General features: G+C 38.6%; 1 protein-coding gene across 3 annotated transcripts in view; it reads right to left on the bottom strand.

Moving 5' to 3' along the window:
* HSPBAP1 (HSPB1 associated protein 1) overlaps positions 1-27,970 on the bottom strand; it is a 69,904-nt gene that overhangs the window by 39,073 nt on the left and 2,861 nt on the right. For 2 of the 3 annotated variants that reach the window (XM_023728801.1, XM_023728803.1), the window contains exon 2: positions 13,301-13,486. In XM_023728801.1, the coding sequence (XP_023584569.1) occupies positions 13,301-13,486 (186 nt within the window). Of the gene's footprint in view, positions 1-13,300; positions 13,487-26,619; positions 26,683-27,970 lie in introns of all 3 variants that reach the window. The other variant, XM_004373626.2, reaches the window with a different exon arrangement.

Below are 27,970 nucleotides of genomic sequence, written 5' to 3'. Positions count from 1 at the left end.
AAAGTCAGTAGGGAAAAAAAGAGATTACTCAGTAAATGGTAGTAGAATAAAAAGTATTGTTATTTCCAATTTAACTATTTAGGAAAAATCAGGTGAATACTATATATCAAAATAAATATGAAATAAGAGTAACATATAAAAAAGAAATCATAAAACTATTAGAAGAAAATATTCATCTCTTCTCAGAGAGAATCTCAGGAGAGAAAAGGAATTTCTAAGGATAAAATCAGTGAAAATAAAAAATGTTAATAAAATATCCTCATTTACTTTGATGTGAGTATATAAAAATATAAAACTGTAGCAAAATTAAATGGCAAACAATAAACTGGGAAACATATTAATAACAAATACAGTATTTTAATGAGACATTTCTTTAAAATTAAAAAAAAAAATCTAAAATCCCAATAAGGAAAAAGGTAAAGAATGAACAATTAACAAAAAAAGCACAAATGACTAACAAACATATGAAAGCATGTTCAGCATCATCAGCAATGAAAAATTTTTAATAAAAGTAATGAGATACTCTTTTTCACCTATCGGCAAAATTTATTTTTAAAAGATAACTCTGTTTTGGCTAAGTATCAGCAAAACAGGCATCCTCATATGTTCTGAAAGAAGTGTAAATGGAAATCACCTTTCTTCAAAGGACTTGGCCATAGGCATCAAAAGCCTTTTATTCTTAACCAATGGGTCAAAGAAGAAATCAAAAGTAAAACCAGAAAATACTCAAGAGATGAATGAAAATGAAAATACAACATACCAAAACTTATGGATGTAGTAAAAGCAGTGCTCAGGGGGAAATTTATAGCCTACATTAAAAAAGGAAAAAGATCTCAAATCAATAAGCTAACTTTACAACTTGAGGAACTAGAAAAAGAAGAGCTAACTAAGCCCACAGCTACCAGGAGGAAAGAGATAACAAAGATCAGAGAGAAGATACATGAAATAGAGGACACAAAAATAACAGAGAGAATGAGTGAAACCAGAAGTCGGTTCTTTAAAAACAGCAATAAAATTGAAAACCATTAACTAGACTAAGAAAAAAAGAGAAGATGCAAATACCTAAAAACAGAAATGAAAAGTGAGGACATTACTACTGATTCTACCACAATTAAAAGAACTGTAAGAGAATACTATGAACTATTGTATGTCAAAAAATTAGATAACCTAGATGAAATGTAGGTTATCAAATTCCCAGAAGTCCATAACCAACCAGCTGCTGCTGAGTTGATTCTGGCTCATGGCAACGCTACCTAAATAGACTCAAAAAGAAATGGAAAATCTCAACAGACCCATTTTAGACCCATTTTAAGTGAAGGGTTTGGCTGTGGTGGTCAGGAAAGGCTTCGGTGAGAAAATGACATCTGAGGTGAGATGTGAAGAAGAGGAATTAACTAGGGGAAGCTGGGGAAGTTAAAATGAGAAGAGAGAGAAGACTGACCAGATACAGGGAACCAAACCCAACCCACTGCCATTGAATCCATTCCGACTCACAGTGACCCTGTAGGTCAGAGTAGAACTGCCCTATAGTGTTTCCAAGGAGTGGCTAGTGGATTCAAACTGCCAACCTTTTGGTTAGCAGCTGAACTCTTAACCACTGCACCACCAGGGCTCTGAGGTAAGAAGAAGCAAGACCCTGGAAATACAGAAACTGAAAAAATGCATGTTTAGCCTGAGACTGGGGAGAGAGATAAAGCTGATGAGGCATATACAGCCCTCTACCCTACAATAAAAATCTGGTCCTTGACCTGAGGGTAATTAGAAGCCATTTAAAGGTTTTAAGCAGGAAAAAAAGAAAAAAAAAAAGATTAGGGTTTTTTTTTTTTTTTTTTTTAATGTTTGCTTTCAGTATGAAGAATAGCCTGTGTGGGTAGGGCAAGGAAGGGGCAGAGAGACCAGGGCTACTGCGGAGGCGAGAGAGCACAGTAACACTGATTAGAGGGTGGCCTCGGAGAAGAAGAGAAGTGGGTGGACGCTAGATATTTAGGAGGTAAGTCACCAAGTCACAAGACACCACTCAAGAGAGGCAATCAGAAGGTTCAGAGGTTTCTGGCATACACAGTTTCACGGCCAGTGTTGCCACTGATGGTAACATTCATGTCCTCTGATCCAGTAATCCTCTTTCTAAGAATCTATCCTGGAGAAATAATCAGAAACTTAGACAAGGTTTGTTTTCAAAGATGTTCACTATAATCTTATTTATAAAGTCAGAAAGTTTTAAGTTTAAAATTTCTAAGTAATCTAAATAATCATTATAGAAAAACTTTTTAATACATTATGATACTGATGTATAAGAGGAGCCGTTCAGAATACGTTAAGTAAAAAAAGCAGGCTGTGAAGATTAAGCACTTTATTTTTAAAATACAAAACAGCTTGCATGGACACACATCAAAATGTAGCTCTTGGTTATCTCTGGGTAGCAGGACCAGGGGTTTTAAATTACTTTGGATCTTTTCGTATTTTCAATTTTCTCCATAATGAGGAAGTCATACTTTTATTTTTTAATTATTTCCATTTTTTTAATAACATTTCCCAAGCACTTACTATGTGCTAGGTGGCACTGTTCTAAATGCTTTCTACATATGAATGCATTTAATCTTGAAAACATTTCTAAGATACAGAAAGTGATTCCCCCAAGGTCTCACAGTAAGCCAAAATTTGACCCCCAGAATCAGCTCTCTTTTACCACTAACCTATACTGCCCGGGGTGGCGGAGGGGTGTACTTTGTTTATCGTCAGAGAAATAACTTTAAAAACAACAAATTACCAAAACAACACACAGGATGGGAGAAAATATTTGCAAATCAATATTTTTTGATAAAGGGTCTAGCACCTAGAATATATATAAAGAATTTTAAAACTCAACAACAAAAACACAATCCAGTTTAAAAAAGGGCAAAGGATTTGAACAGACATTCAAATGGTCAATAAGCACATGAAAAGATGCTCAACATCGTTGGTCACTGTTGTCTTTAGGTGCCATCAAGTCAGTTCCAACTCATAGCGATCCTATGTACAACAGAACGAAGCAGTGCCTGGTCCTATGCCATCCTCACAATCGTTGCTATGTTTGAGCCCATTGTTGCAGCCGCTGTGTCGATCCATCCCGTTGAGGGTCTTCCTCTTGTTTGCTGACCCTCTACTCTACAAAGCACGATGTCCTTCTCTAGGAATTGGTCCCTCCTGATAACATTCCAAAGTACATGAGACTAAGCCTCGCCATCCTCACTTCTAAGGAGCATTCTGGCTGTACTTCTTCCAAGACAGATTTGTTCATTCTTCTGGCAGTCCAAGTATGTTAAATATTCTTCGCCAACACCATAATTCAAAGGCATCAATTCTTCTTCAGTCTTTCCTATTCATGGTTCAGCTTTCGCATGCATATGAGGCAACTGAAAATACCATGGCTTGGGTCAGGTGCACCTTAGCCCTCAAAGTGACATCTTTGCTTTTTAACACTTTAAAGGGTTTTTTTTGCAGCAGATTTGTCCAATGCAGTATGTTGTCAGTCACTAGGGAAATGTAAGTCAAAACTACAATGAGATACCACTTCACACCCTCTGTTGTTGTTAGCTGCCCTCCAGCCAGCTCCATATTGTGGCGACCCTGTGTATAACACAATGAAATGTTGCCTGCTCCTGTGCTACCTTCACAGTCGTTGGCACGTTTGAGTTCAGTTGTCCAACTGTTCTGATCCACAGGGTTCTCACTGGCTAATTTTTGGATGTAGATCACCACGCTTTTCCTCCTAGTCTGTCTTAGTCTTGGAAGCTCCTCTGAAACCTGTCCCCATGAGTGACCCTGCAGGTATCTGAAATATCAGTGGCATAGCTTCCAGCATCACAGCAACATGCAAGTCACTATAGTACAACAAACTGATGGGTAGTGGTCACACCCACAAGGATGGCTATAAGTTAAAAAATGGAAAATAAAAAGTGTTAGGGAGGATGTGGAGAAACTGAAACCCTCATGTACTGCTGGCAGGAACACAAAACAGTGCAGCTGCTTTGGGAAACAGTTTGGCAGCTCCTTGAAAGGTTAAACATAAAGTTGCTATATGACCCGGCAACTCTCCTCCTAGGGATATACCCAAGAGAATTGAAAACATACATTTACACTGAGACAGAGGTCCCACGGTGTTGTATTAAAAACCCTGTTTCCTTTGCTGGGCTTCCTCCCCCCGCCCCAGCTTTGCCCCAGCTTTGCATCTGAATCCTGCTTTTGCTTGGAGGTTATATGCAAACCCCATTGCACCTGCGTAGTATGATTAGGAATGTTGCTGATGTAACCTGTACAAACTCCCTACTTGCAAACCTCTTTAAGAGTAACTTGCCTGCCTGCCCTTGGTGAGCAGTCTTGGCAGCAGCAGCTCCGACTGACTCCTTTCTTTGCACAACGAAATAAAGGTGCATTTCTTGTTCTCCCACTTCGGTCTCTAGTTTATTGACCAATACAAATCATGCCAAGCAAGAACCTGGGGTTTCTACACGGTAACGTTTCTGGTGAGCCAGCCAGGAGCCATCTGCTCGGTTCCTGAGGTAGATCAGAAAACAGACTGGCCCTGGTATCTGGTGCCACCAGGAGATTTTTCCTGGAGACCCTGGAGCAGCTATGAAATCTGATCCCCCCTGGGACCCAAACGATGGCTCTGCTGGCTCTGCGGGAGACATGAAACGTGCTTGGGTTGTCTGGTAAGTACCTAGGTAAGGCCTTAGAAGAGTCCCAAGAAGTGGGAGAAAACGTCCATTGAAGGCATTAGGAATCTGATGTTATTTGGTAAATAACAGAGTAATTCCTAAGTAAGGCCTTAGAAGAGTCCCAAGAAGTGGGAGGAATTGACCACTAAGGGTATAAAAGGCTCAGGTACCTGTCAAGCTGGTGCACCGGATTAGGTTATGTGAGTATCCAGAGAATGGGGGAAGTTCAAGCGATCCTGGAATGTGGCCCGCTAAGATGCATCCTTAAGAACTGAGAACAGAGACTCAGACAGACATGGCTATGGCAGCATGCTTGTTCCTTTCCTACTTTTGTCTCTCTAAATATATGCCGAATAAAACCTTTCTTTTTGCTTTACTAAACTTTGTGGTATTTTCACCCTACAAGAGTTAATGGCACAGTTGTTCCAGGGATTCCAAAACTACAAATCCAGTCGACCTCGAGGAGACCTGGACTGCGGAGCAGCAGCCAGCAGAAAGAGAGGTCCTATCTTCTGGACCCAAGCATTCACACTCCATATCCCTTCAACACCAATGGAGCAAGTGCTCTCGGTAAACGAGCCTTTGGTTTTTCTTTTTGTTCTTTTTCTCATGTTTTCTTAAGTTTTGTTCAGCACATTTATTTGAAAAACCAGTTGTTTGATTAAGGAGACTCTTTCTTAGATTTTTGCTTGATCGTTTAAGAGTGATATCTAGTAACTCTTGGTGAACTGCAGTTTAGGTCCAGATTCAGGTACATGAGTCACTATAAGCTGCAAAAATTCAGGCACAAGTCAACCAGTAAAAGCCATAGGGTGGTTGCCGGCACTCATCACGAACATTAAAGATTCCCATGACAGGATAAGGTGGTAGAGAGATAGGCTAGAGGACTAGGCTGCCTGTCACCCGCAAGCAAACTCTCGCGCAACGAAGGCACACACTGGTCTAAGCAAAACACTGTCCAAACCCCGTGGCATTCCTCATTAGGGTTCTTTTTCTGACTCAGAGAAAACCTGGAAAATAGTGCTCTGTTTTGCCAAATTTGCAGGAGGAGGTGGCATCTCCTGAGTTGTTTTACGATACAGTTTCTCAATAAAGAATCACTCAATGTTAAAATTAAAATCATCAGTAGCTACTTTACTTCCCAATCAGAAGAACTAGTATAGTTAAGGTCTAAAATAAGAGACTAGGTCTCTAGCCAGCAGAATAAATTAAGTTCAAAAAGAAGAAAAGCAGAAGTGTGAACCTTAGAGCTTAACATCTTTGATAAATGAGCCTGGATTTCCCCCCTGCTACCGAGACACTGGCTTGGGGTTGATATTCAAAAATGCTATAAACTGAGCATACTAGAAGTAATTTGGAATTTCAGTGACCACTTTGGGAAAATGAGTTTTCATTTGTGTTGTCTTTTCTCTTTGGGGAACTTTTGCTTGATGCTCAGGTTTTGTCCATTTGAGGCTCTGGTAAGTTAATAAGTTTTATCTAGAACCTGTTTTTTCCATTGAATTGATTCGATCTTACCAAAAATTGCTATATACACTTTAAGAAATTAGGATCCCAGTATCCTTGTTTTGTGTGGTATTGTTCAATGAGTTTATGCGGTCTTTCTGTCTCCTTTTGTTCTGAGAACTTGCTTGTGGTCGAGAGCGGTGTATCTAAACTCTGTCTTTCATCAGGTTGGAGGCTATGGCTGAGAATTGCTGTTTTTTTTTTTTGTAAGGCTGTCTTAGAACCTCAGTTCTCTCCTCATCCAGGAAAACTGTGTCTTGTGCCTGTCTTATGATTTAGATTTTTAGTAGCTATATTGAAAAACTTTGTTTAAATCAATTGTAAAAGCAAAGCCTTTCTAAGTAACTTAGGCTAGATATTATATGAAATGTGTTTTATTTAAAGAAAAAGGATAATTTTGTCTTAAAGTAAAACTAACAGTTCCAGAGTATGAAAAAGGAGGCATAGGACAAGCCTAGAAAAAAAATTGCTAAAGGGCTTTGGTATTTACTGGGTAGATAAAAGGTTGTGATAAAGAGAAAGCAAAACTGCTTTCCAAGAGAATAGTCAAAGGGAAAGAAATTAGTTATGTTTTGCCTTTCAGAATGCCTAGATCAATTTAAACATATGTAAATGAACTGGGATCGCCCCCTTAGCCCCCAGTCGTCCTAGCCAAGAATTGATGGATTCATTTGCACAGTTGCTAAAGAGCTTTGGTATTTACTGGGTAGATAGCCTTTCAAAATGCCTAGCTCAATTTAAACATTCGTAAATGAAAATGAACTGGAATGGCCTAATCTTGTCTTCTATAATGAGTCAAAAATAGGACGGTGGGGCAGCATCAGGCCTCCCAGGTCCCCAGTCTCCCGAGGTCATATAGCTCCAGGAAATTACTATAATTATCAAAAATTGGTGGAGCTCAATCATAAAAGAACTGTAAACAAGCTCTCTATTGTAGGGGAACTTTAAGAAGCCAAAACATAGAAATCACAATAAGACACACCTGAAATGGCCTGGGAAAATGTTTCCAACCCTAGTCAGACACTTTAGGTTACATTCATATCAATTGGTCAGTTAAGCAGAGATTTTGTGATTTCCAAAGCCACTGATAAAATTTTTAAGGGCTAAAATTAGATTGGGAAAATATGGGAAATAGTGAAAGCTGAATGAAAACTCAGAATGTTTAAACAGACTTTCTTTCAACAACAGTTATGTTTTATGGTATACAGGCTTAAAATAATTTCTAAGACCTTTTAGGTAACTTACTGATGTTAAATTGAATTAATAGATATTTGTCATAATATCAGCTTATATACTTCTGCTTTTTATGCCACAAAAGAAAGTATACATATATATGTATATTTGGGTCTGCTATGAGTGTGTTCATTTTTGCCATGTAAAGGGATGCACTATAAGAGATATACAACAAAGTTTAAGAGGTTTATTAAAAATAAATTTATTTGACATGGTCAAAAGTTTTATCTGCCTGACTAAAGTTTAATGGTTTAATTTATGAGATTTTTAGGAGCTTTAATGTTAAATAATATATAAAACAAAGAATTGGGTTTCTTGCTGTTAAAATAACAAAATTTTCTTTGATTTTGGAGGTGAAGGATTAATTTATTCTTTGCGTAATCTGCCTCGAAGACAAAGGTTGGGTCCCTCATTAGAATAAGATTCCTGAGTTGAAAACCAAGCCACATGGCTTTAGGAAAAAACAAACAAACAAACAAACAAAAAAACACCTCAGGTTTTTACCTTTAAGATCTTTGGTTAAATAACTTAAGTAGTGTTTCTCAGTGACCTACAATAAACTCCTGACAACTCTGAAACTTCATGGAAAGCCACAAAAAATTTTTATAAAGGAAAAGTGCTAAAAAAAGTTTTATTTAATAAATTACACGGAACGTGTTGCCAAAATCAAGAGAAATGCCTGATTCTCTTTGGGTTAAAATTTATATGTTAGTATTTCCTCTTGTGTTTTTGCCTAATATTAGACAGAAAATGCATAATATTATATCATAATTTTATTATAATTTCCTAATTGCTAACTTGGTCACAACTGTATCAAAGCCAATGGTTTGGGGAATTCATCTCATTTACCTGTGAAGTTTTTTTATTACTATTCAGGTATTTCTAGACTTGATAATCTTGGTATATTCCTGGCGTATCCTGATGATATGGTATTATGTGTCAAGATTATTATGTATTATATCTTAAGCTCTTTAAAAATACGGTTGTTATATTTAGAAATATTTTGGCTAAAGTCTTTTTTAACTGATTTTATTTGGTCTTTACATTATGCCTACAATTAATTTCTATGAGGTCTTTGTAAGAGTATTAGTTTTATAAATTAATCATGGCCATATTAAGTTTTGTCCTCTGCAGATAAGTTTTTACTTTGCTGATTTACTGAAAACGTTTGACCAAAATATCTCAGCAATAAGATTACTGGACTTGGGAAAAAGACTGTGACTAGACTGAAGAAAATTTCCAGAACTCTTACGCAGAAGCTGACAGGGTCGTAGACCGCGGCTTATCCAGAATCATGTGGAACAGAAACTAACTACATAAGACTGAGTAAACGAAAGGAAACTATGGGCTTTATTTGGGAATACTGCTGATGTTTTAAGGTCCTACTTTCTAGCTATAAGAAACCATTTTCCTTTCTCCTAAATTATCTAACTTGTGGGTTTACATATTGTAACTCTTGAATTAGAAGTTCTTGTTGGTAAACTTACCAAAGTCGTAACTATCATAACCAGGTAAGTGTTTTAAGTTCGAGCCATGATTTTACAAAATAGAACAGCATTAGATTTCCTATTCTCTCGAGGAACAGTCTGTGCCTTAATAGATAACGTTGCTGTGTTTATATTAACACTCAGTCTGAGGTTCTGCAGAACGTAGCTGCTACTGAGGCACATGTAAAACCGTTACTGATGCTGCTTATGAACAGACAAACACCTCATGAGATTTCTTTCCTTGGTTCAAAGAACTCCGGGTCATGGTTTCACTAGTTATTTCAGACAACTGGCCTAAAATTATTGTTAGTGTTTCTATTCTACCTCCTAGTTACCTCTTGTTGCATTTGGATAAATAACACAACAAGATATACATAGAATTAGACAAGCTACTAGGTTATACACTATAACACCCTTACAAACACAAGATTTATTTGGCTGGTTACCATCAGGAATAAGTAAAAGGGCTAGATCACTATTGCAAGGAATAGTAATATTCTTAGTCTGCAACCTGATAGTATTAGGCATAATGAAACTTATCTTCTATTGTCTTACACACGTAGAAACCAAAAGAAGGCCTCGGGCTACAATGCTGATGTACACTGAGTCTGCTCACTTTGGCAAAGTGATTGATGAGAACACCCTCTTACTTAAGATCCTGGTGAAGAACCAGATGGTATCCTGCAGAAAACCAGTACCATGAGTTTAAAGAGCCTGCCATGGCCTCCATCTAAGGGCTCCACTAAGTCCAGCTATTAATCATTAATGTGTTATTTCCAGTCACCGATCAAAAGAAAAAAATGATTTAGGAGATAATTTTGGAGCCATTATTCCGTGTCCTTGAGCATGAAGAATGTGATCCAGCTGGAGCTGGACTCACAAAGACTCATAAAGACATATAAAGACAACTGGGCCTTGAGGTATAAAGACAATAGCTAAGACAATAAAAATCTTTTAGGGAAACATTCACATAAACAGGGCATAAAAGCCACTCTTTTTTCTTTTAATATTTAGTAAATAGTTATAAATCAACAAGAGGTCAGTAGCCACAAAGAAAAGCCTAGGTCCAGTATTTCCCCTCCCCGAAAATAAGCCGAACAATTCCGAGCCAGGCTACAGTTCAAAATGGACACTGGTCTTGAATGACTGATGTCTAAAAAGAAATGGAAGGAGTGAGACAGAGGCCTCACAGTGTTGTATTAAAAACTGTTTCCTTTGCTGGGCTTCCTCCCCCGACCCCAGCTTTGCAACTGAATCCTGCTTTTGCTTGGAGGTTATATGTAAACCCCATTGCACCTGCGCAGCGTGATTAAAAATGTTGCTGGTGTAACTTGTATGAACTCTCTACTTGTAAACCCTTTAAAAGTAACTTGCCTGCCGGCCCTTGGTAAGCAGTCTTGGCAGCAGCAGCTCCGACTGACTCCTTTCCTTGTACAACGAAATAAAGGTGCCTTTCCTGTTCTCCCACTTTGGTCTCTCATTTCTCAGCCAATACGAGTCATACTGAGCAAGAACCTGGGGTTTCCATCCAATAACAACACAAAAACTTGTACACGAATGTTCATAGCAGCATTATTCACAAAAGCTAAACAGTGGAAACAACCCAAATGACCATCAGCTGATGAAAGGATAAACAAAATGCGGTATATCCATACAGTGGAATATGACTCAGTCATAAAAAGGATGTGGTGATAGACGCTACGATGTGGATGAACCTTGAAAACATTATGCTAAGAAGCCAGATGTAAAAGGCTACATACTGTAAAATGCCATTTATATGAGATGTCCAGAACAGGCAAATCCATAGTGAGAAAAAGCAGATCAGAGGTTGCCAGGAGCAGGGAGGAGGGGGGAATGAAGAGTGAGTACTTAAGAGGTATGAGACTTCTTTTTGGGGTGTTGAGAATGCTCTGGAACTAGACAGTGGTGATGGTTACACAACATTGTGAATATACTAAAAACCACTGAATTGCACACTTTAAGATGGCTATGATGGTACATTTTATGTTACATAAATTTCACCTCAATAAAAAAGGAACAAATTATCATCCGTACTAAAAAACTTAGAGCAGTCTCACAGCTGCAGAGATTTCTCTTTGTTTCCTTTTCCTTTAAGTATTAACTTGAAAATGTCAAATTACTATGCCTCATCTATAAAATGGAATCATTAATAGTGCTGTCGTAAGAAGGTTTTGAAAGGAGCCCTGGTGGTTCGATGGTTAAGCACTCTGCTAACCGAAAGGCTGGCAGTTTGAATCCACTCAGTGGCTTAGTGGGAGAAAGATCTGGTGATCTGCTCCAGTAAAGATCATAGCCTAGAAAACCCTGTGGGGTAGTTCTACTCTGTCATATAGGATCCTCATGAGTCGAAACCAACTTGACAGCACCTAACAACAACAAAAAGGTTTTAAGAAGACTAAGAGTAAATTGAACTCTGGTGGTGCAGTGTTAAGAGCTCGGCTGCTAACCAAAAAGGCTGGCAGTTCGAATCCACCAGCTGCTCCCTGGAAATCCTATGGGACAGTTCTACTCTGTCCTATAGGGTCAACGGCAACAGGTTTTTTGGTTTTAAGAGAGTAAATACATGTAAAGCACTCAGAACAGTGCCTGACACAATTTCTCTCAATAAATGTTAGCTATTAGTAGGCGTATTGGATTTGAAGTCTAATTAGGATATGAAAAAAATTACAATTCCTGTTTCTCTCCAAGTTAGTGTCTAACAGACACTGCAGTGAGTGGTGGGTTTATTTGACTAAAATAAAAAAAGGAAAAAGCATGAGGTGATTTTTGTTACTGCTGATCTAGCATTTAATGTTAAAATACAGTAAACATTTCAGTCTGTGATTAGCATGAGACGCTGAAGAGTTTCAGTATATTAATCCTGCTACACCTATCATGAGGAGTCCCTGGGTGGTGCAAACCGTTAAGCTCTGGGCTACTAACTAAAAAGCTGTAAGTTCACGTCCACCCAGAGGAATCTTGGAAGAAAGTCCTGGCAATCTGCTTCCAAAAGGTCACAGCCATGAAAACCCTATGGAGGGCAAGTCTACTTTGAAACACAAAGGGTCGCCGTGAGTCAGAATCAACTCAATAGCAACTGGTTTTATACCTGTCGTGGGAGTACAAGAGGGTTCTAGACACCAAAACCTGAGTTAATTCTATGAGATATGCTACAGATCAACATGAGAGAAAGAAGCTTGGAGAAGCTAGAAGGGAAGCTGGGTAATTTTCTAGTTCCTCCTGAATCATTAACAGATATCATAGAGCAACTTCACCACAATGCTTAAAAAACACTAAATTTCTAGACTACTAAACTTACTCATATTTAAACACAAGTTAAACACATATTCTGAAGTTAGACAACCTCTAGGTTATGGAGTCCTTTTGATTAAAAACAGCACTGTTTTGTTTTGTTTTTTCCTTTATATTAACTAAATTTTAGAATTGACAGTAATCGTTTTATCTCATTATATGGCAAAGAAATGAAATGTTACAAGTTTTTAGGGAAGAAGAGGGAAAAGGCAAAATCAAATTACCTAAGAGAATGAAAAAAGCAGCTCTGCATATGTTTCATGTTTTGTGCAATGCAAATACAGGTCAGGCAGCTGACAAAGCAGAGGGATAAAATTACAACCAAAACTAAGCACCATAAATAGCACCTTAAGCCACAAATAAAAGGACACATTCTACTCGAGTAGAAGGGACTATTAGATTAGTATTTTTCTTTTTTTCTATCATATGGGAACATAAATAATAGCATATTAACAAATATCTAGGAGTCCTTGGGTTGGGCAAATGGTTAAGCATTTGACTGCTAGTAGAAAGACTGGCAGTTTGAACCCACCCAGAGGACCCTCAGAACAAATATTAAATATCTACCATATATTAAATATCTACCATATTCAACGTTGTTGTTAGTTGCTGTCGAGTTGATTCCAACTCATAGCAGGCAACCTCACATGTGCACAGTAGAACTGCTCCATAGGGTTTTTGAGGCTGTGACTTTTTAGAAGCAGATTGCCAGGCCTGTCTTCCAAGGCACCTCTGGGCAAGTTCAAACCACCAACCTTTTGGCTAGTAGTCAAGTACTTAACCATTTGCACAATGTCTAGCAATGTATATATATAACACACGAACAGATACATGAACAAATACATATAATACACTATAGACTGTTTAGTCTTAAAAACAAACCAACCAATCCTTAGGCTAAACTGTCCTTGTGAAACTTCCAATAAAATTTTCATCTCTGTAGAGTGAACAGTCGAAAAGAAGATTAGAAATAAAGGATTCTCTAGAGATGAGGAAACCACTGCGGAGAACGTAGAAAAGCTACTGAAGAGACATTATTATTATTATTATTACGTACAGTCCTACCTGTATTTGTGTTTTTCATTCCCATTCTGAATCGTATCTGCTTTCCATGAAGGACCTCAGAAAGGTGTTTAGCATTCCAGTGCCGTGCTGGCCAATCAAAAACCATGTTACAGAAGATTGCAGGTTGTTGTAAAGACATTATGATTTCTTTTGCTTTCTCTGGTGTGAAAGGTTTAACATGTTCACCTAGAGAGAGAAATAAATAAGAGCAACGGATGGAAAACTATAAAATTATTTCGTACAATCTGAAGGGAAATAAGCTAATATTGTTTCTATTATAGTCAATTTTTCTGTGACATTACATTGCATTTACACTTCATTTTTACTGTTTATATAAACATTTGGCCTTAAGGGGCTAGAATTCTTAAATAATTTTTCTTATATTAAACTTTAAATGTTGGTAAATACAATTTCAATGTCAAAAATGAAGCTTTAGTAAAAAAGTTTTCCAATTACTTCTGTAAATTTTAAAAGATGCAAAAATTTGAAAATACGAATTCCTAAATAGGTAAGAAATGCTGATGGGAACTACTCCAGAAGAACTCAAGTTGCTGGAGTCAGCAACAATTCTACTTGGTACATCACATGTTTAAGCCAAAAAGAGGCACATGAGAGAATTAATACAGCAGTCTGTCTGGGAGGGGGAAGTTATCTTTACTTCAAGATTTAAAAAGATAAAAGATGTGTTAAGATGACAATCAATGTTAATCCTTGGTTTCAAATGGATCTACAAACAGGATAAGGGATACATACAAATCAACACTGACTTAATGAGTAAGTACTTAAATAAATTTCACAGAACCATGAAATATTAATCTTGGGTGGGATAGTAAAGACTAGTATTCCTTAAATAAAAAAGGAAGTAAGTTTTGCTTTCAAGATATCTTAAGATAGAAGGTTCTTTTCCCAGGGGGCGGGGGATGGGGGTAAAAAATGCTTCATATTCTGACTCCCACAACATATGTTTATGAACCTCAAGAATAATCAACTAAACCTCCATTTCAGTTACCTAATCTGTAATCACTGAAAAATTAAGAAAAGGTCATAAATAATCCAGACTTTTCCACCACCCAACTGTCTTCTAAATTTTCTGGTAAAATGAAGAGGGATGAGAGAGGAATTCACTGAGGAATCTGAGTAATTTGTGCTGGTCTAAATGTAAGGCTTGTTTTTAAAGAAAATGAAACCTTAAAAAATCAATTTGGCCTCCTTTCTCAGACAGGAAGTGCAAAACCTTGGAATCCTTTCCAAAGCCCGAGGTGAAGGCAGATAGGTTCTAACGTCTCTGCTGCTGGCATGCGAGAACAATCTGTTACCTTCAGACAGAGCCACTGCTCCCAAGTGAGGAGCAGATCAGTTTCTAAGCTCAGAGGGAAAGGGCAGGTGGAAGAATTAGACAATACATGGAGTGAGGAAGAGAGAAAACCAAAATCTGTTGCCATTGAGTTGATTCCGACTCATACCGACCCTATAGGACAGAGCAGAATTGCCCTGCAGGGTTTCCAAGGAACGGCTGGTGGATTCGAACTGCCTACTTTTGGTTAGCAGCCATAGCTCTTAACCACTGTGCCACCAGGGCTCCTACAGGGTCATTATAGGGTCACTATGAGTCATAAATGACTCGATGGTAACGGGTAATGGCTTGAGACTTTTGAAGATGTTGGGACGGAGTGAATGTATTTTTCAAGTGGACGGACGTGATTTTCGAGTTCAGAGGGTAGAGTATAGTGAATTGAATTGTGTCCCATAAAAGATATGTCTACCTGGAGCCTCAAAATGTGACCTTGTTTGGAATAAGGGTCTTTGTAGATGTAATTAAGGTAAGGATCTCAAGATGTGGGCCCTAAATCCAATCACAAGTGTCCCTGTAAGAGACAAAAATCAAAAACCCATTGCCGTTTAGTTGATTCCGACTCACAGTGATCCCACAGGACAGGGCAGAACTGCCCCATAGGGTTTTCAAAGAGCAGCTGGTAGATTCGAATTGCCAATCTTTTGGTTAGCAGCTAAACACTTAACCACTGTGCTACCAGGGCTCCAGAAAAGGAAAAAGCACAGAGACACAAGAGGAAAAAGACCATGTGAAGACAGAGGCAGAGACTGGAATGATGCACCTGTAAGCTAAAGAACGCCAAGGATTGTCGAAAGCCACTAGAAGATCAAACGCCTGGGAGAGGCAGGGAATGGATTCTCCCTCAAGCCTCCAGAAGGAACTACTCCTGCCAACACCTTGATTTCAGACTTCTGGCCTCCAGACTGTGAGAGAATAAATTTCTTTTGTTTAAGCCACCACGTTTGTGGTAATTTGTTACAATAGTCCTAGGAAACTAATGCACCAGGTTACAAACCTAAGTACAAGGTTACCTAGATTGCAAGACACCATATCTTCTCAGACTTGGACTTCATGGATTCACACGTATGAAAATGAACAAGCTGCATTTTTAATATATTTTTAAAGGTTTTTTTAAGCTATGAAAGGTTACACTGTATTCATGATATACTTTCTTGTTGGTGGCAAATAAATTAGAACCCTCCTTTTGGGAAATAACTAGGAAAATTAAGCAGAAGTCTCAAAGAACCACCTATTATCCCAGTAACTCCTGTTATAGGAATATGCTCTAATAAAATAATTAATCATAAGTTATATACATACACATGTTAAACATATGTATATACATATAAACAAAACGTCCGCTACTATAAATGTTTTCAGGAAGGACCAGTCCCTGGAGAAGGACATCATGCTTGGTAGAGTAGAGGGTCAGCGAAGAAGAGGAAGACCCTCAACGAGATGGACTGATACAGTGGCTGCAACAATGGGCTCAAAGTATAACAACGACTGTGAGGATGGTGCAGGACCGGGCAGTGTTTTGTTCTGTTGTACACAGGGTAGCTATGAGTCGGAACCGACTAGACAGCACCTAACAATATAACACCAAAAATATAAACAGCCTAATGCCCAAAAGCAGAAAAATATTTACTAAATTACGATGTAGCAATTCCATGGTACGGTATATCCATTAAAATAAATATGAGGGCTGTATGGAAATGCATAGAGATGTAGGATGGGTGGGTAGGGACTCGAATTGACAAGAAAGCTACTGTGGTAGCCAAGCAAAAAGTGTTAATGCAGCCCTGAACAACAGGGGTGGCAGTGAGGGAGGCAGAGATGGTAGAGATAGACAAATACCAGGAGAATAACACCAAAGACCATTACAACCAAAGAGATACGGGGTGGGAGGCAGATGCAGCTGTAAAGACTTGGGGTCTCCAGATTTGGTGAGTTGCCATAAGGAAAAAAAAAAAGAAGTCAGGAGCAACAGCTAGTCCTTGGTGGGAAGATTTTGGTTTAAAAATCATCATCACAATACCATATATTTACCTGTATAATGCTTTACTGTTTATACATTAAAATAAAAGTGCTCATCTGATACTACCAGAAATTTGGGAACTGTGCGGAGAAGTATTTTATTCCCATTATGCAAAGGAAGAAATGGAGACTCAGCTGTTAGAGGTCAACACACCAGTGATGAACTAGATATCAAGTCCTCTGAGCCCAAGTCCAGTGCTCCTGCTACTGCACAATTCTGTTTCCAGGGAATTAAAACTGTGGGACTTAAACTAGGACTGAAAACTCACAGAAGAGTTAGTATAACCTGAAAACGTAAGTAGGTTCAGAAAAGCTTTAGACTGACTCAAAGATAACAAATTCCTATGTGTTGTTGGGGAAGGAAGAATGTTTTGGGGTGTATAGGGGGCAGTTATATCTGCAGTAGAGACTGCTAGCTGCCTACCTATCCAATACTCATTCTCTTCTTCCTTACTGACAGAACTTCGGGCAATGGGTATAGATGAAAAATTAAATTTTCCAGTCTCCTTTGCAAACAGAAGTGGCCACAGATGTATCTACAAGTTGTTGAGTTGGCTTTTCTGCCCCTATCCTCATATCCTACATGCTTCCTGGAAAGCAGACATAATGGTGAGAGCATAATAGTTAGCCATCTTGGATGCATAGGAGAAAAGCCCAGGGAACTGGAGACCTCAGCCAAACGAATGCAAAGATGTTCATCCTTGAGCCACTAAAACACCACCAGTGAACTTCTACTTCCTGAAATCTTTCACACAGAAAATAAACCCTTATAGTTAAGACTCTGCTATTAGTTCATAACTGATACATAACACCTCATCTTACGAGGCTGCTATTTTCAAGGACGATGATATTCTCTCCATAAAGTGCTTTATGGCTTAGGCTGGCTGAATCAAGGCTTGTCTGACCCACCAGAGCATTCTTTCAATCCTAAGGCTGTAAAATATTCAAGCTTTGAACATCTTGTTTCTAGAATTTTAAAGGGCAGAGAGAAAATGAAGCACCAGTCCCTCTGGGGTGGGGATTTATTTACTCTGCTTATCTTAAATCAGAGCCAATAGATCAAATGACTTTGAACGTTCTCAAAACGATTCTCATCTTTGGGTAAAACATGTCTGGTCCTCTTCTACAAATAAGCACATAAGTATTAGTAACAAATAAGTATTGTTTTGATGGAACAGCTTTAAAGAAGTATATAAATATTTTTCTCTAATGTAATATTAAATTAAAAAAAAAACTTGTTTAATTATCTGATCTAAAAATCACAGACATCCCAGAGATTATTTAATAGAAGACCCTAAAAGCTAAAATTTGCTGAGAAAGCACCTGGCCCAGTGATTGACATATACTAAATGCTCAAACATTTGCTAAATGAATGGAAAGTACTATAAAATGTACGCAGAACAGAGCAATGGGATGTACACCATAAAGGGAAATTAGCATATTTACAGAATTTCAGACCCATCAGTGACATAAAACAATCAGCTGGTTGTGAGCTAAAACTCATTTGGTTTCTGATAGTTTAATCAACAATGAACTGGGCCATTAAATTAACAAATTTAAGTATTACAATGTCCTTTAAAGAAGAGTGCCATGCTACACTGCATTAATCAAATAGCCTAGGGATACACCCAGTCATTCCATGCCAGGAATATCTGCAAAGAGCTATAAAAATTCTGAAGCAACTTTGACAGTCTTTAAAAGATAAGTATATTTAGTCTAAACTTGTGGTAAGCAGCAATTTCTAACCAGATGACTTAGAAACTGCTGGAAAAACAGATTTGTGATCTAGGTGTTGCCCAGTAGGCTTTTCTCCCCCAAATGTAAAACGTTAGTCAGTCAATTTATTACAGCCTTAGTTACAACTAATTCTTTGGAGATATCAAAACACCATCAAAAAGCAAATTGCCTTGTGTCTCAGTAATTTTTTTTTTTTAATCAATGCAAAATACACGGTACTTTGAAACCTAATTCTCTGCTGCTGGCAGTATGTTTCAGTCAATTAATACCTGGCCTGAATTTGTATCTGAGGTTTAGAATTCAAGCTGAGGACAGGAAAACTTACCAAGTTTCCAGAATACTCTCCTAGTACTGATTAATATAAGGAGCCCTGAGTCAGAATCGACTCGACAGCCACGGGTTTTTGGTTTTTTGTTGGCACAGTGGTTAAGAGCTCGGCTGCTAACTGAAAGGTCGGTGGTTTGCGCCCACCAGCCACTCCATGGCAGTCTGCTTCCATTAAGATTACAGCCTTGGAAATCCTATGGGACAGTTCTATGCTTGTCCTTATAGGGTTGCTATGAATCGGAATCGACTTGATTGCAATAGGTTTGGTTTTTTGGTTTATTGATGAACATAACAAAGATTCTGAAATTAAAGTTAATTAGTGTCTCTCATGTCAGATACAATTTTAACGGAAAAATTACACTTATTAAAAATCTTTTAGAAGGCTAAAACACTACTGAAAGAAATCAAAGAAAGCCTAATGGAAAGACATCCTGTGCTCATGGATTAAAAGACTTAATATTGTCAAGATGGCAATACTTCCCAAAGCAATCTACAGATTGAATACAATCCCTATCAAAAATCTAATGACCTATTTTGCAAAAATGGAAAATCCAATCCTAAAATCATATGAAATTTCAAGGGACCCTAAATAGTCAAAACAATCTTGAAAAACAGGAACAAAGTTGGAGCACTCACACTTCCTGATTTCAAAACTTACTACAAACCTACAGTAATCAAAACATTGTAGAATAAGAATAAACATACAGATCAATGGGATGGGATTGAGAGTCCAGAAATAAACTATACATACATCTATATTGATTGATTTTTGACAAGGGTGCCAGGACCCTTCAATAGAGAAAAAATGGTCTCTTCGACAAATGGGGACTATTGGATAGCCACATGCAGAAGAATAAAGTCGATTTTACCTCACACCATTTACAAAAATTAACTGAAAATGGAACAAAGACCCAGATGTGAGTGCTAAAACTATACAACTCTTAGAACATAGTGACTTGCTCGTGATCACACAACTAGTAAACTGCAGACTCTAAGTCCCATGCTCTTTCCACAAAGGGCACAGCTGCCTCAGCAACTCTTCAAGGTTCCCTTCCTCTAACTCCTTTTACTTTACCAAAGTAACTGCACCCCACACTGTATTCACACCTTGTACCACAAGAAAGACTGTTATGAGGGTAAAATGAAACGATGTATTCGAAAGTGTTTTGTAAACAGAATGTTGCCACGTAAATGGAAAGTAATTTTATTGTTATCCCTCTGCTGTGACACTGAGATTTCCAGGCTCCTTTCCGATAAGGATTTCTTGGCACCCTGGCAACACACTTTCCAACTGTTCACTAAATGCCCTTAAAGCGGGGCTTAATGCACTGCATGGCAGACTGAGATGGAATAATAAAATCATGACAACACACACACAAAAAGCCTTTTAGAAGGTAATATTTGAATAAGTCAAAAGTTAAAATAGAGTGTCTCACCATAGAGATCCAGTATAAATAAAAACTGGGTCCTGGCATGATAAGCTAATTTATTTTCGCATATATATGTGTGCGTGTATAGGTAAATACATACCTATATGTACACACACATACATACAGGTATATATACATACACACACCCACACACATATGTATATGCTGTTGTTAGTTCCCTTGGACTCAGCCCGCAGCTCATGGCAACAGCATGCACAATGGGCTCAGGCTGTTGTGATCCACAGTGTTTTCACTGGCTGATTTTCAGATGTAGATCATCAAGCCATTCTTCCTAGTCTGTCTTAGTCTAGAAGCTCTACTGAATCCTGTTCAGCATCATAGCAACATGCAAGCCTCCAATGACAGACAGGTAGGTGGTGGCTGTGCCTGCAGTGTGCTGGCCAAGATTTGAGCCCAGGTCTCCTGCATGAAAAGCAAGAATTCTACCACTGAACCACCTCTGTGCCCATATACATATATAATGGTTTCATCAACGTGACAACTATTGTATATATACATACAAGAAATCTTAAAACTTCTGGAATGGCAAATACTAGGAATGGTAGATATTAGGGTAAAAAATAATGAACATTTGGACTATGTCAGAAAAATGCTGATGGAATTATATAAGTACTATTTAACAAAATGACTCTATTAGTACCAATGACCAAATGCTAAAACTTGAACTGAAGATAATTTTTCCTTTTAAAGTCACTATTTAAAAATGCCAATACAAACTAAGAAAATTTCCTGAAAGGTAATATAATGCTTAAGTAAAATGATGAGTAGTCGCACACCCTTTGGATTTCAAGGATTAGAAGGCAGTGTCACGGAAGAAACCATAAACTGAAGTACTGAGGTTGTTATGGCATGTCTTAGTTACCTAGTGCTGCTGTAACAGAAATACAAGTGGATGGCTTTAACAAACAGAATTTATTCTCTCACAGTCTAGTAGGCTACAAGTCCAAATTCAGGGCACCAGCTCAAGGGGAAGGCTTTTCTCTCTGTCGGCTCTGGAGCAAGGTCCTTGTCATCAATCTTCCCCTGGTCTAGGAGCTTCTCAGTGCAGGGACCCCAGGTCCAAATGATGCACTTTGCTCCTGGAACTACTTTCTTGGTGGTATGAGATTCCCCGGTCTCTCTGCTCACTTCTCTTTTATATCTCAAAAGAGACTGACTCAAGATACAACATAACTGCCTCTAATCCTGCTTCATTAACATCATAGAGATAGGATTTACAACACATAGGAAAATCACATCAGATAACAAAATGGTGGACAATCACATAATACTGGGAATTATGGCCTAGCCAAGCTGATACACATTTTTGGGGGACACAATTCAATCTACAACATGGCATAACCTGGTCACTACCTATGCTTACTGTGGTACTGAACACTGAAGCAAGTTCAGGCTTGGCACAGGAGATGGTTACATGTTGGAAGGCTACCAAGCTCTGTAAGCCTTTAGCTTCTTCCCATCCCTTTACACTGATAAGCCTTGCCCAGCTAACCTAGAAAATCTGTCTTCTCTTCCCCGGTTTAATCCCTTTATGAACCAAAAAAATCTGGCCCATACATAACAAAAGGTAATACCAGCCCTAAACCTACATCAAGGAAAAATAAACCTATATTTTAAGTGCAATTAATACTACAAAGAATGGTATAGCAAATACTAAACTTCAGTGCTTGGCACAAATTGATACTACAAAAATGTTTTCTGAATAACTGATTTAAGTAAGAATTCACACCTCATTTTTAGAAATGTACAAAACGTTATTAAAACTAATCTTTCACAAAACTAACAATGAGATACCACTTCACCCTTATTAGAGGGGCAATAATTAGAAAAAAGGAAAATAACATGTGCTGGCAAGGTTGTGGAGATACTGGAATTCTCATCCGTTGCTGGTGGGAATGTAAAATGTACGGCCACTGTGGAAAACAGTTTGGCGAGTCCTCAAAAAGTTGAACATAGAACTACAATATGATCCAGCAATCCCAATCCTAGGTATACACCCAGAAATGAAGACAGCAATGCAAACAGAAATCTGTACACCAATTTTCACTGTAGCACTTTTCACAACAGGCAAACGGTGGAAGCAACTGAAATGTCCATCAACAGGTGAACGGATAAACAAAATGTGGTATATACACACAATGGAATACTACTCAGCTATAAAGAGAAATGAAGTCCTGATGCATGCCACAACGTGCATGAGCCTTGAAAACATCATGTTGCATGAAATACGTCAGTCACAAAAGGACAAACACTATATGATCTCACTTACATAAAATAATATATAGAAACCAAAGATTATTAGTAGTTACTAAGGGTAAGAGGAAGGGGAACTTGGGGAGTTTTTGATTAGGGGGTGTCTTAGGCTGGGTTCTCTAGAGAAGCAAAACCAGTAAAGTGTATAAATACATATACAGAGAGAATTATATCAAGGAAAGAGCTCACGCGATTTTAGAGGCTAGAACGTCCCAAGTCCGCTGTGATGGTTAAGACGGTGTGTCAAGTTGGCTGGGCCATGATTCTGTGTTTAAATGTGATCACTCCCATGATTGAATATACTGTGAGTAGCCAATTAGATGGAAGAGAGTTTCCTTGGGGGTGTGGCCTGCATCTGAATATAAGCAAACTTTCTGGCCTTTTGCTCTCTCTGGATCCTGCGGCTGCCTCTTGTTGTCTCATCTCCAGTTCTTGGGACTTGAGCTGTCAGCTTATCTGCCAAACTTGGGATTCGTTGATCTTCACAGCCTGTGAGTGGAGCCCTGCTCTCTGATCTGCCAATCTTGGGTTCGCCAGCTCCTGCATCTATGTGAATCAGGAGAAACCTTGTGGTCTTGCCTGCCAATCTTGGAATCTGTCAACCTTCACAGCCTGTGAGCAGGAGTCCTGCTCTCCAACTTGCTGATCTTGAGCTCACCACCATCTGTGGCTGCGTGACTTGGGAGAGGCCTCTACCCTGATCCACAGACTTGGGATGTTCTAGCCTCTACAATCATGTGAGCTATTTCCTTGATATAAATCTCTCTCTATACATATATTTATACGCTTCACTGGTTTTGCTTCTCTAGAGAACCGAGCCTAAGACATCCGTGGATCAGGGTAGAAGCCTCTCCCAAGTCACACAGCCACAGAAGCTGGCAAGCCCAAGATCGGCAGCTCAGAGAGCAGGGCTCCTGCTCACAAGCTGTGAAGATCAACGAATCTCAAGTTCACTGGATAAGCTGACAGCCAGCTCAAGTCCCAAGAACCAGAGGTGAGACAATAGGAGGCAGCTGTAGGATCCAGAGTGAGCAAAAAACCAGAATGCCTGCTTATATTCAGGTGCAGGCCACACCCCCAAGGAAACTCCCTTTCATCTGATTGGCTACTCACAGCATATTCAATCATACGAGTGATCACATATAAACACTGAGAATCATGGCCTCAAGTTGACACACAATCTTACCATCACAGGGGATACTGACTTTATGTTAACGGTGGTGAAATGATTTGGAAAAGGGTAGTTAGAATGGTTGTACAGCTTGAAGAACATAATCAATGTTACTGAACTGTATATGAAGAAATTGCTCCGATGGCTTATGTTTTGTTATGCATATTTTCACCACAATAAAACTTTCCAAAAAATAATACTCTTTGCTAAGACAACGATGATACTACAAAATTCATTATATGGTATATAAACTATATTACAAAACTATGACTCAATTATTTCTTTATAAAATGCCTAGTGCAATGTAATAAATGAAAGCTGCATTTGCCCTGAAAAAGACAATACAGCTAATCCTTTGGTTTCTCTGCTCTTCATAATGAGCTATTGAGCATAACCAGAAACAGTCTCAAAACAAAGAGATCAGTTCAATTTCATACTCATTTCAACCTGATCTTTCCTGCTCCACTTTATTTGACTAATTGACTCATAACCACCCTCCTTACTACAGCAACGTTCCAAAATGTCTTCACTCTCAAATCCCCAGAGCCTCTCTCCACTTCCTCACTCTCGTTGGTGCCATGCTCTACATTTCTAAGAACACTGAAATCCATGATCTCCCTCTTCTCCACTTCAACACTTGTTTTTATCCCTGCTCTCTGGTCTCAAAGGACATAATCTTCCTTCTCTTCACCTGTGTTCTCTGTCACGGCTTCCACACTAGTCAAAACCAGTCTCACCTTCCCCCGCGACTCTCCACCCCAACATGCCTTCGGCTTTCATCCCCTCACCAGAAATGGCCTCTTCCATTCACTTTCATAGTCAAACTCTAACAAACCTTCAAAAAATTTCTCTATGAAGCACAGACCAATCCAACTAGTATTAATTCTTTCTCTTCTCAGCCCTCAACAACACTGAATGTGTAATGTATAATATTTATATCCCAGCTAATTGCACCCTACCTTGTAATATCTCTTAAACTACAACTCTTTATCTGTCTTTCCTCCCAAACTATATTTATAAGCTAATTTAGGTCAAGGATTATCTATTACCTCACTGTATGAAGAATCCTCTACTTATAATGTGCATTCAAATATTTTTTTATAATGGAGTGGTATTAAGTTTGCTTAAAAATAAACTTTTCTTTGATTTCCAGTATATTCACTGTATCAAATGTACTGACCCTTTCACTTGCATTTACTGTATGCAATTTTCTTACCCTTTGTTTAGGTTAGTCTAATTTAAAGCAAAGCCTCTCTTACAGAAAGATCTTGCCCATTTGACTTACTTTGTTCAGAGTCACCCCGAAGTGGTGTTTCTGGGGAAGGTGACAGTTTAAGATAGGGTCAAAAATTCCATGGACAGGATTCAGAGAATCCTTCAATACAAAAATCTGAAGCTACCTGCAAAAATGTGTGTGCATGTTGCATTTTTTTCCGGGTAGCAGATTCAAACTTTCCAAGATTTTTTCCCTTAGGCCTTCAAGATTAAGAATCACTGGTATCCTCAAAAAAGTTAAACACAGAGTTACTATATGACCCAGCAATTCCACTCCTAGGTATATCCCTAACAGAACTGCAAACATATGTTCACACAGAAACACACACACAAATGTTCACAGCAGCATTATTCATAACAGCCAAAAAGTGGAAACAACCCAAAAGGCTATGAACTGATGAAAGGATAAACAAAACGTGGTATATCCATGCAATGGATGTAATTTAGCCACAAAAAGAAATGAAGTAGTGATACATGCTACATGGTTGAACCTTTAAAATACTGCTAAGTGAAAGAAAACAATCACAAAAAGTCACGTTGTATAATTTCATTTCTACGAAATGTCCAGAACAGGTAAATCTACAGAGACAGAGAGTAGATTAGTGATTACCAGGAGCTACGGGGAGGAACTCATAGTGGAGTTCTGGTGGTGCAATGGTTAAGAGCTTGGCTGCTAACCAAGAGGCTGACAGTTCAAATCCACCAGCAGCTCCCTGGAAACCCTATGGGGCAGTTCTACTCTGTCTTACAGGCTCGCTGTGAGTTAGAATTGACTCGACAGCAATGGGTATGGGGAGGAAAGAATGGGGAGTGACTACTAATGGGTTGGAGATGATGATAATGTTCTGGAATTCGGTAGTGGTGACAGTTGCACAACCTTGTGAATATATGAAGAACCAATGAAGTGTATACTTTAAAACGTGAACTTTATGATATGTGAATACTAGAAAAAATAATTAAATTCAATTTAAAAAACAAAAGAATCACCAGTTTAAATAATCCTAGGGCCACAACCTACTGCTAATATCTGTGAGTCCTGCCACATTCTTTGAAGCCACATGTCCTCCTCTTCCCCAGCTGCATGTGTGACACCTCCTTTAGCATCATCCTCCCATACCTAAACTCCACGCATTCATGTTAAAACTCAGCATTGCTCTCAACCACTTCCTCTCCTTCAGTTTCCTAACTCATGTCTAGTTTCTCAGGTTGGGAAACCTCAGCAATACGTCCCATTTCTTTTTTCTCAGTTTCAACATCAACCAGTCACCAAGGCCAGCACTTTCTATTAATAATAAAAAGGGTTATCGCTCATGAATGCCTGATTCCTGCCAGAGACAACACTAGATGATCTATATATTGCCTTTAATTTTCAAGACCATGCATTTTACAGAGGAGGAAACTGAGACTCAGAGGGGTTAAGTATCCTGTCATTTGGTCTTTCTCCCTCCAATCTATCCTCACCTTACAGTCAGAGTGATCTTCCTAAAACCGAATCTGATCATGTCACTCCCTCATTTAAAGCCCTTCAAAGGCTTCCGACTGTCTCAAAGTCTGGACTCCTTAACTCGGCATAAGGTGTTCTTCAGGATCTCTCTTTCTCACCACTCCTCACACAACTTCCGTGAGTTCCTGGACCATGCCATGCTCTACCTTCTCTTGCCTTTGGATTTGGGTTCCCTTACTCATTCACTCAACAAATATGTATTAAGTGCCCATTATGTGGCTGGTAGCATACCTGCTGCTGGGCACATGGTGGTGAATGAAACAGACATAGTTCCTGCCCTCAGTTACTGAAGATCTATTGGAAGAAACAGATAATAAACAAGTAATTACAGATGACTTGACTACTGACCAAAAGGCTGGCGGTTCAAAAACACCCAGAGGTGGCTTGGAAAAAACATCATAGCCTTGAAAACTCTATGGAGCACAGTTCTACTCTGCACACATGGGGTTGCCATGAGTTGGAATTGACTTGATGGCAACTGGTTTGGTTTTGTGGGTTTTTTTTTTAAGCTTAGGAGACAGGGGAGAGTCACAATGACCATTTTAGATAGGTGGTCTAGTAAGGTCTCAGGAAATAACATACTTTAAAACTTGAAGATTAAGAAGTCAACTATATGTGAAAAGCAGACAAGAGGAGGTGAGTAAGGGGCAAGTATTGCCACTGGCACATCAGCAGAACTCAGACCAAGGACTTTTGCAGGCCATTGTTAGGAATTCAGATTTTATTCTAAGTGCAGTGAAATCCACTGAAGAATTTTCAGTAACAGAGTGTCATTTTTTTGATGCTGAATAGAGAAGAGACTGGAAGTATACAACATACGATATAGGGAAAACTGCTGAGAAGAAATGATGATGATTTGAACTAGAGCCTGATAACGAAGAAGGAAAAAAACTGGACAGATTAGACACAGAATTGGTCTGACTTGCAAAGTCATCAGTTGGAAGTTAGAAAGAGATGAAGAGAGAATGTACAGAGTTTGAGGAATTGTTGTTGGAGAAAGTTAGAAAGTAGGCTTGCCAGAGAAAAAGAGGATCTAAAGGATCTCAGGCCTATGTGGAGTGATTTTTCAAGAGGCTGGCCCTTTTGATTTTATAGTGTAATCAATTTGTTCAGGACTTTTTTCAACAAAGTTCAGTCATACAGGTGCAGCTGCAAAGAGGGCAGAAGTTTAGGTTCATCCAGAGTAAGGGTTTTGCCAGAAGAATAAAATAAAGGGAGGGACAACAGAATACTGTGTTTTCATGGGAGACATTAAAACAATAAACCATGACATACTCTAAGCTGGATAAAGGGGTGCAGATGGACAGAAAATGGAAGAATCAATGAATTGGAGGTCTAGACGAAGTTTGAGAATTATCTCCCTAGGGTACCTAAGTAACTGTGCTATAAAAGGTAGGAGTTTGTCCTTTGGGACACAGCAAAGGCAGTCCTCAGAAGACAATTTATAGCAACAGATGCACATATCAAAAAAGAAGAAAGGGACAAAATCAAAACATTAACTACAGAAATCAAACAAATAGAAAGAGAACAGCAAAAAAAGCCCACAACCACTGGAAGAAGGAAAATAGTAAAGATCAGAGCA

This window comes from Trichechus manatus, unplaced genomic scaffold, assembly GCF_000243295.1.
Source record: "Trichechus manatus latirostris isolate Lorelei unplaced genomic scaffold, TriManLat1.0 scaffold00026, whole genome shotgun sequence".
NCBI classification, from domain to species: Eukaryota; Metazoa; Chordata; class Mammalia; order Sirenia; family Trichechidae; genus Trichechus; species Trichechus manatus.
Note: the sequence above shows the minus strand (reverse complement) of the source record. Positions and strands in the feature narration are given on the sequence as shown.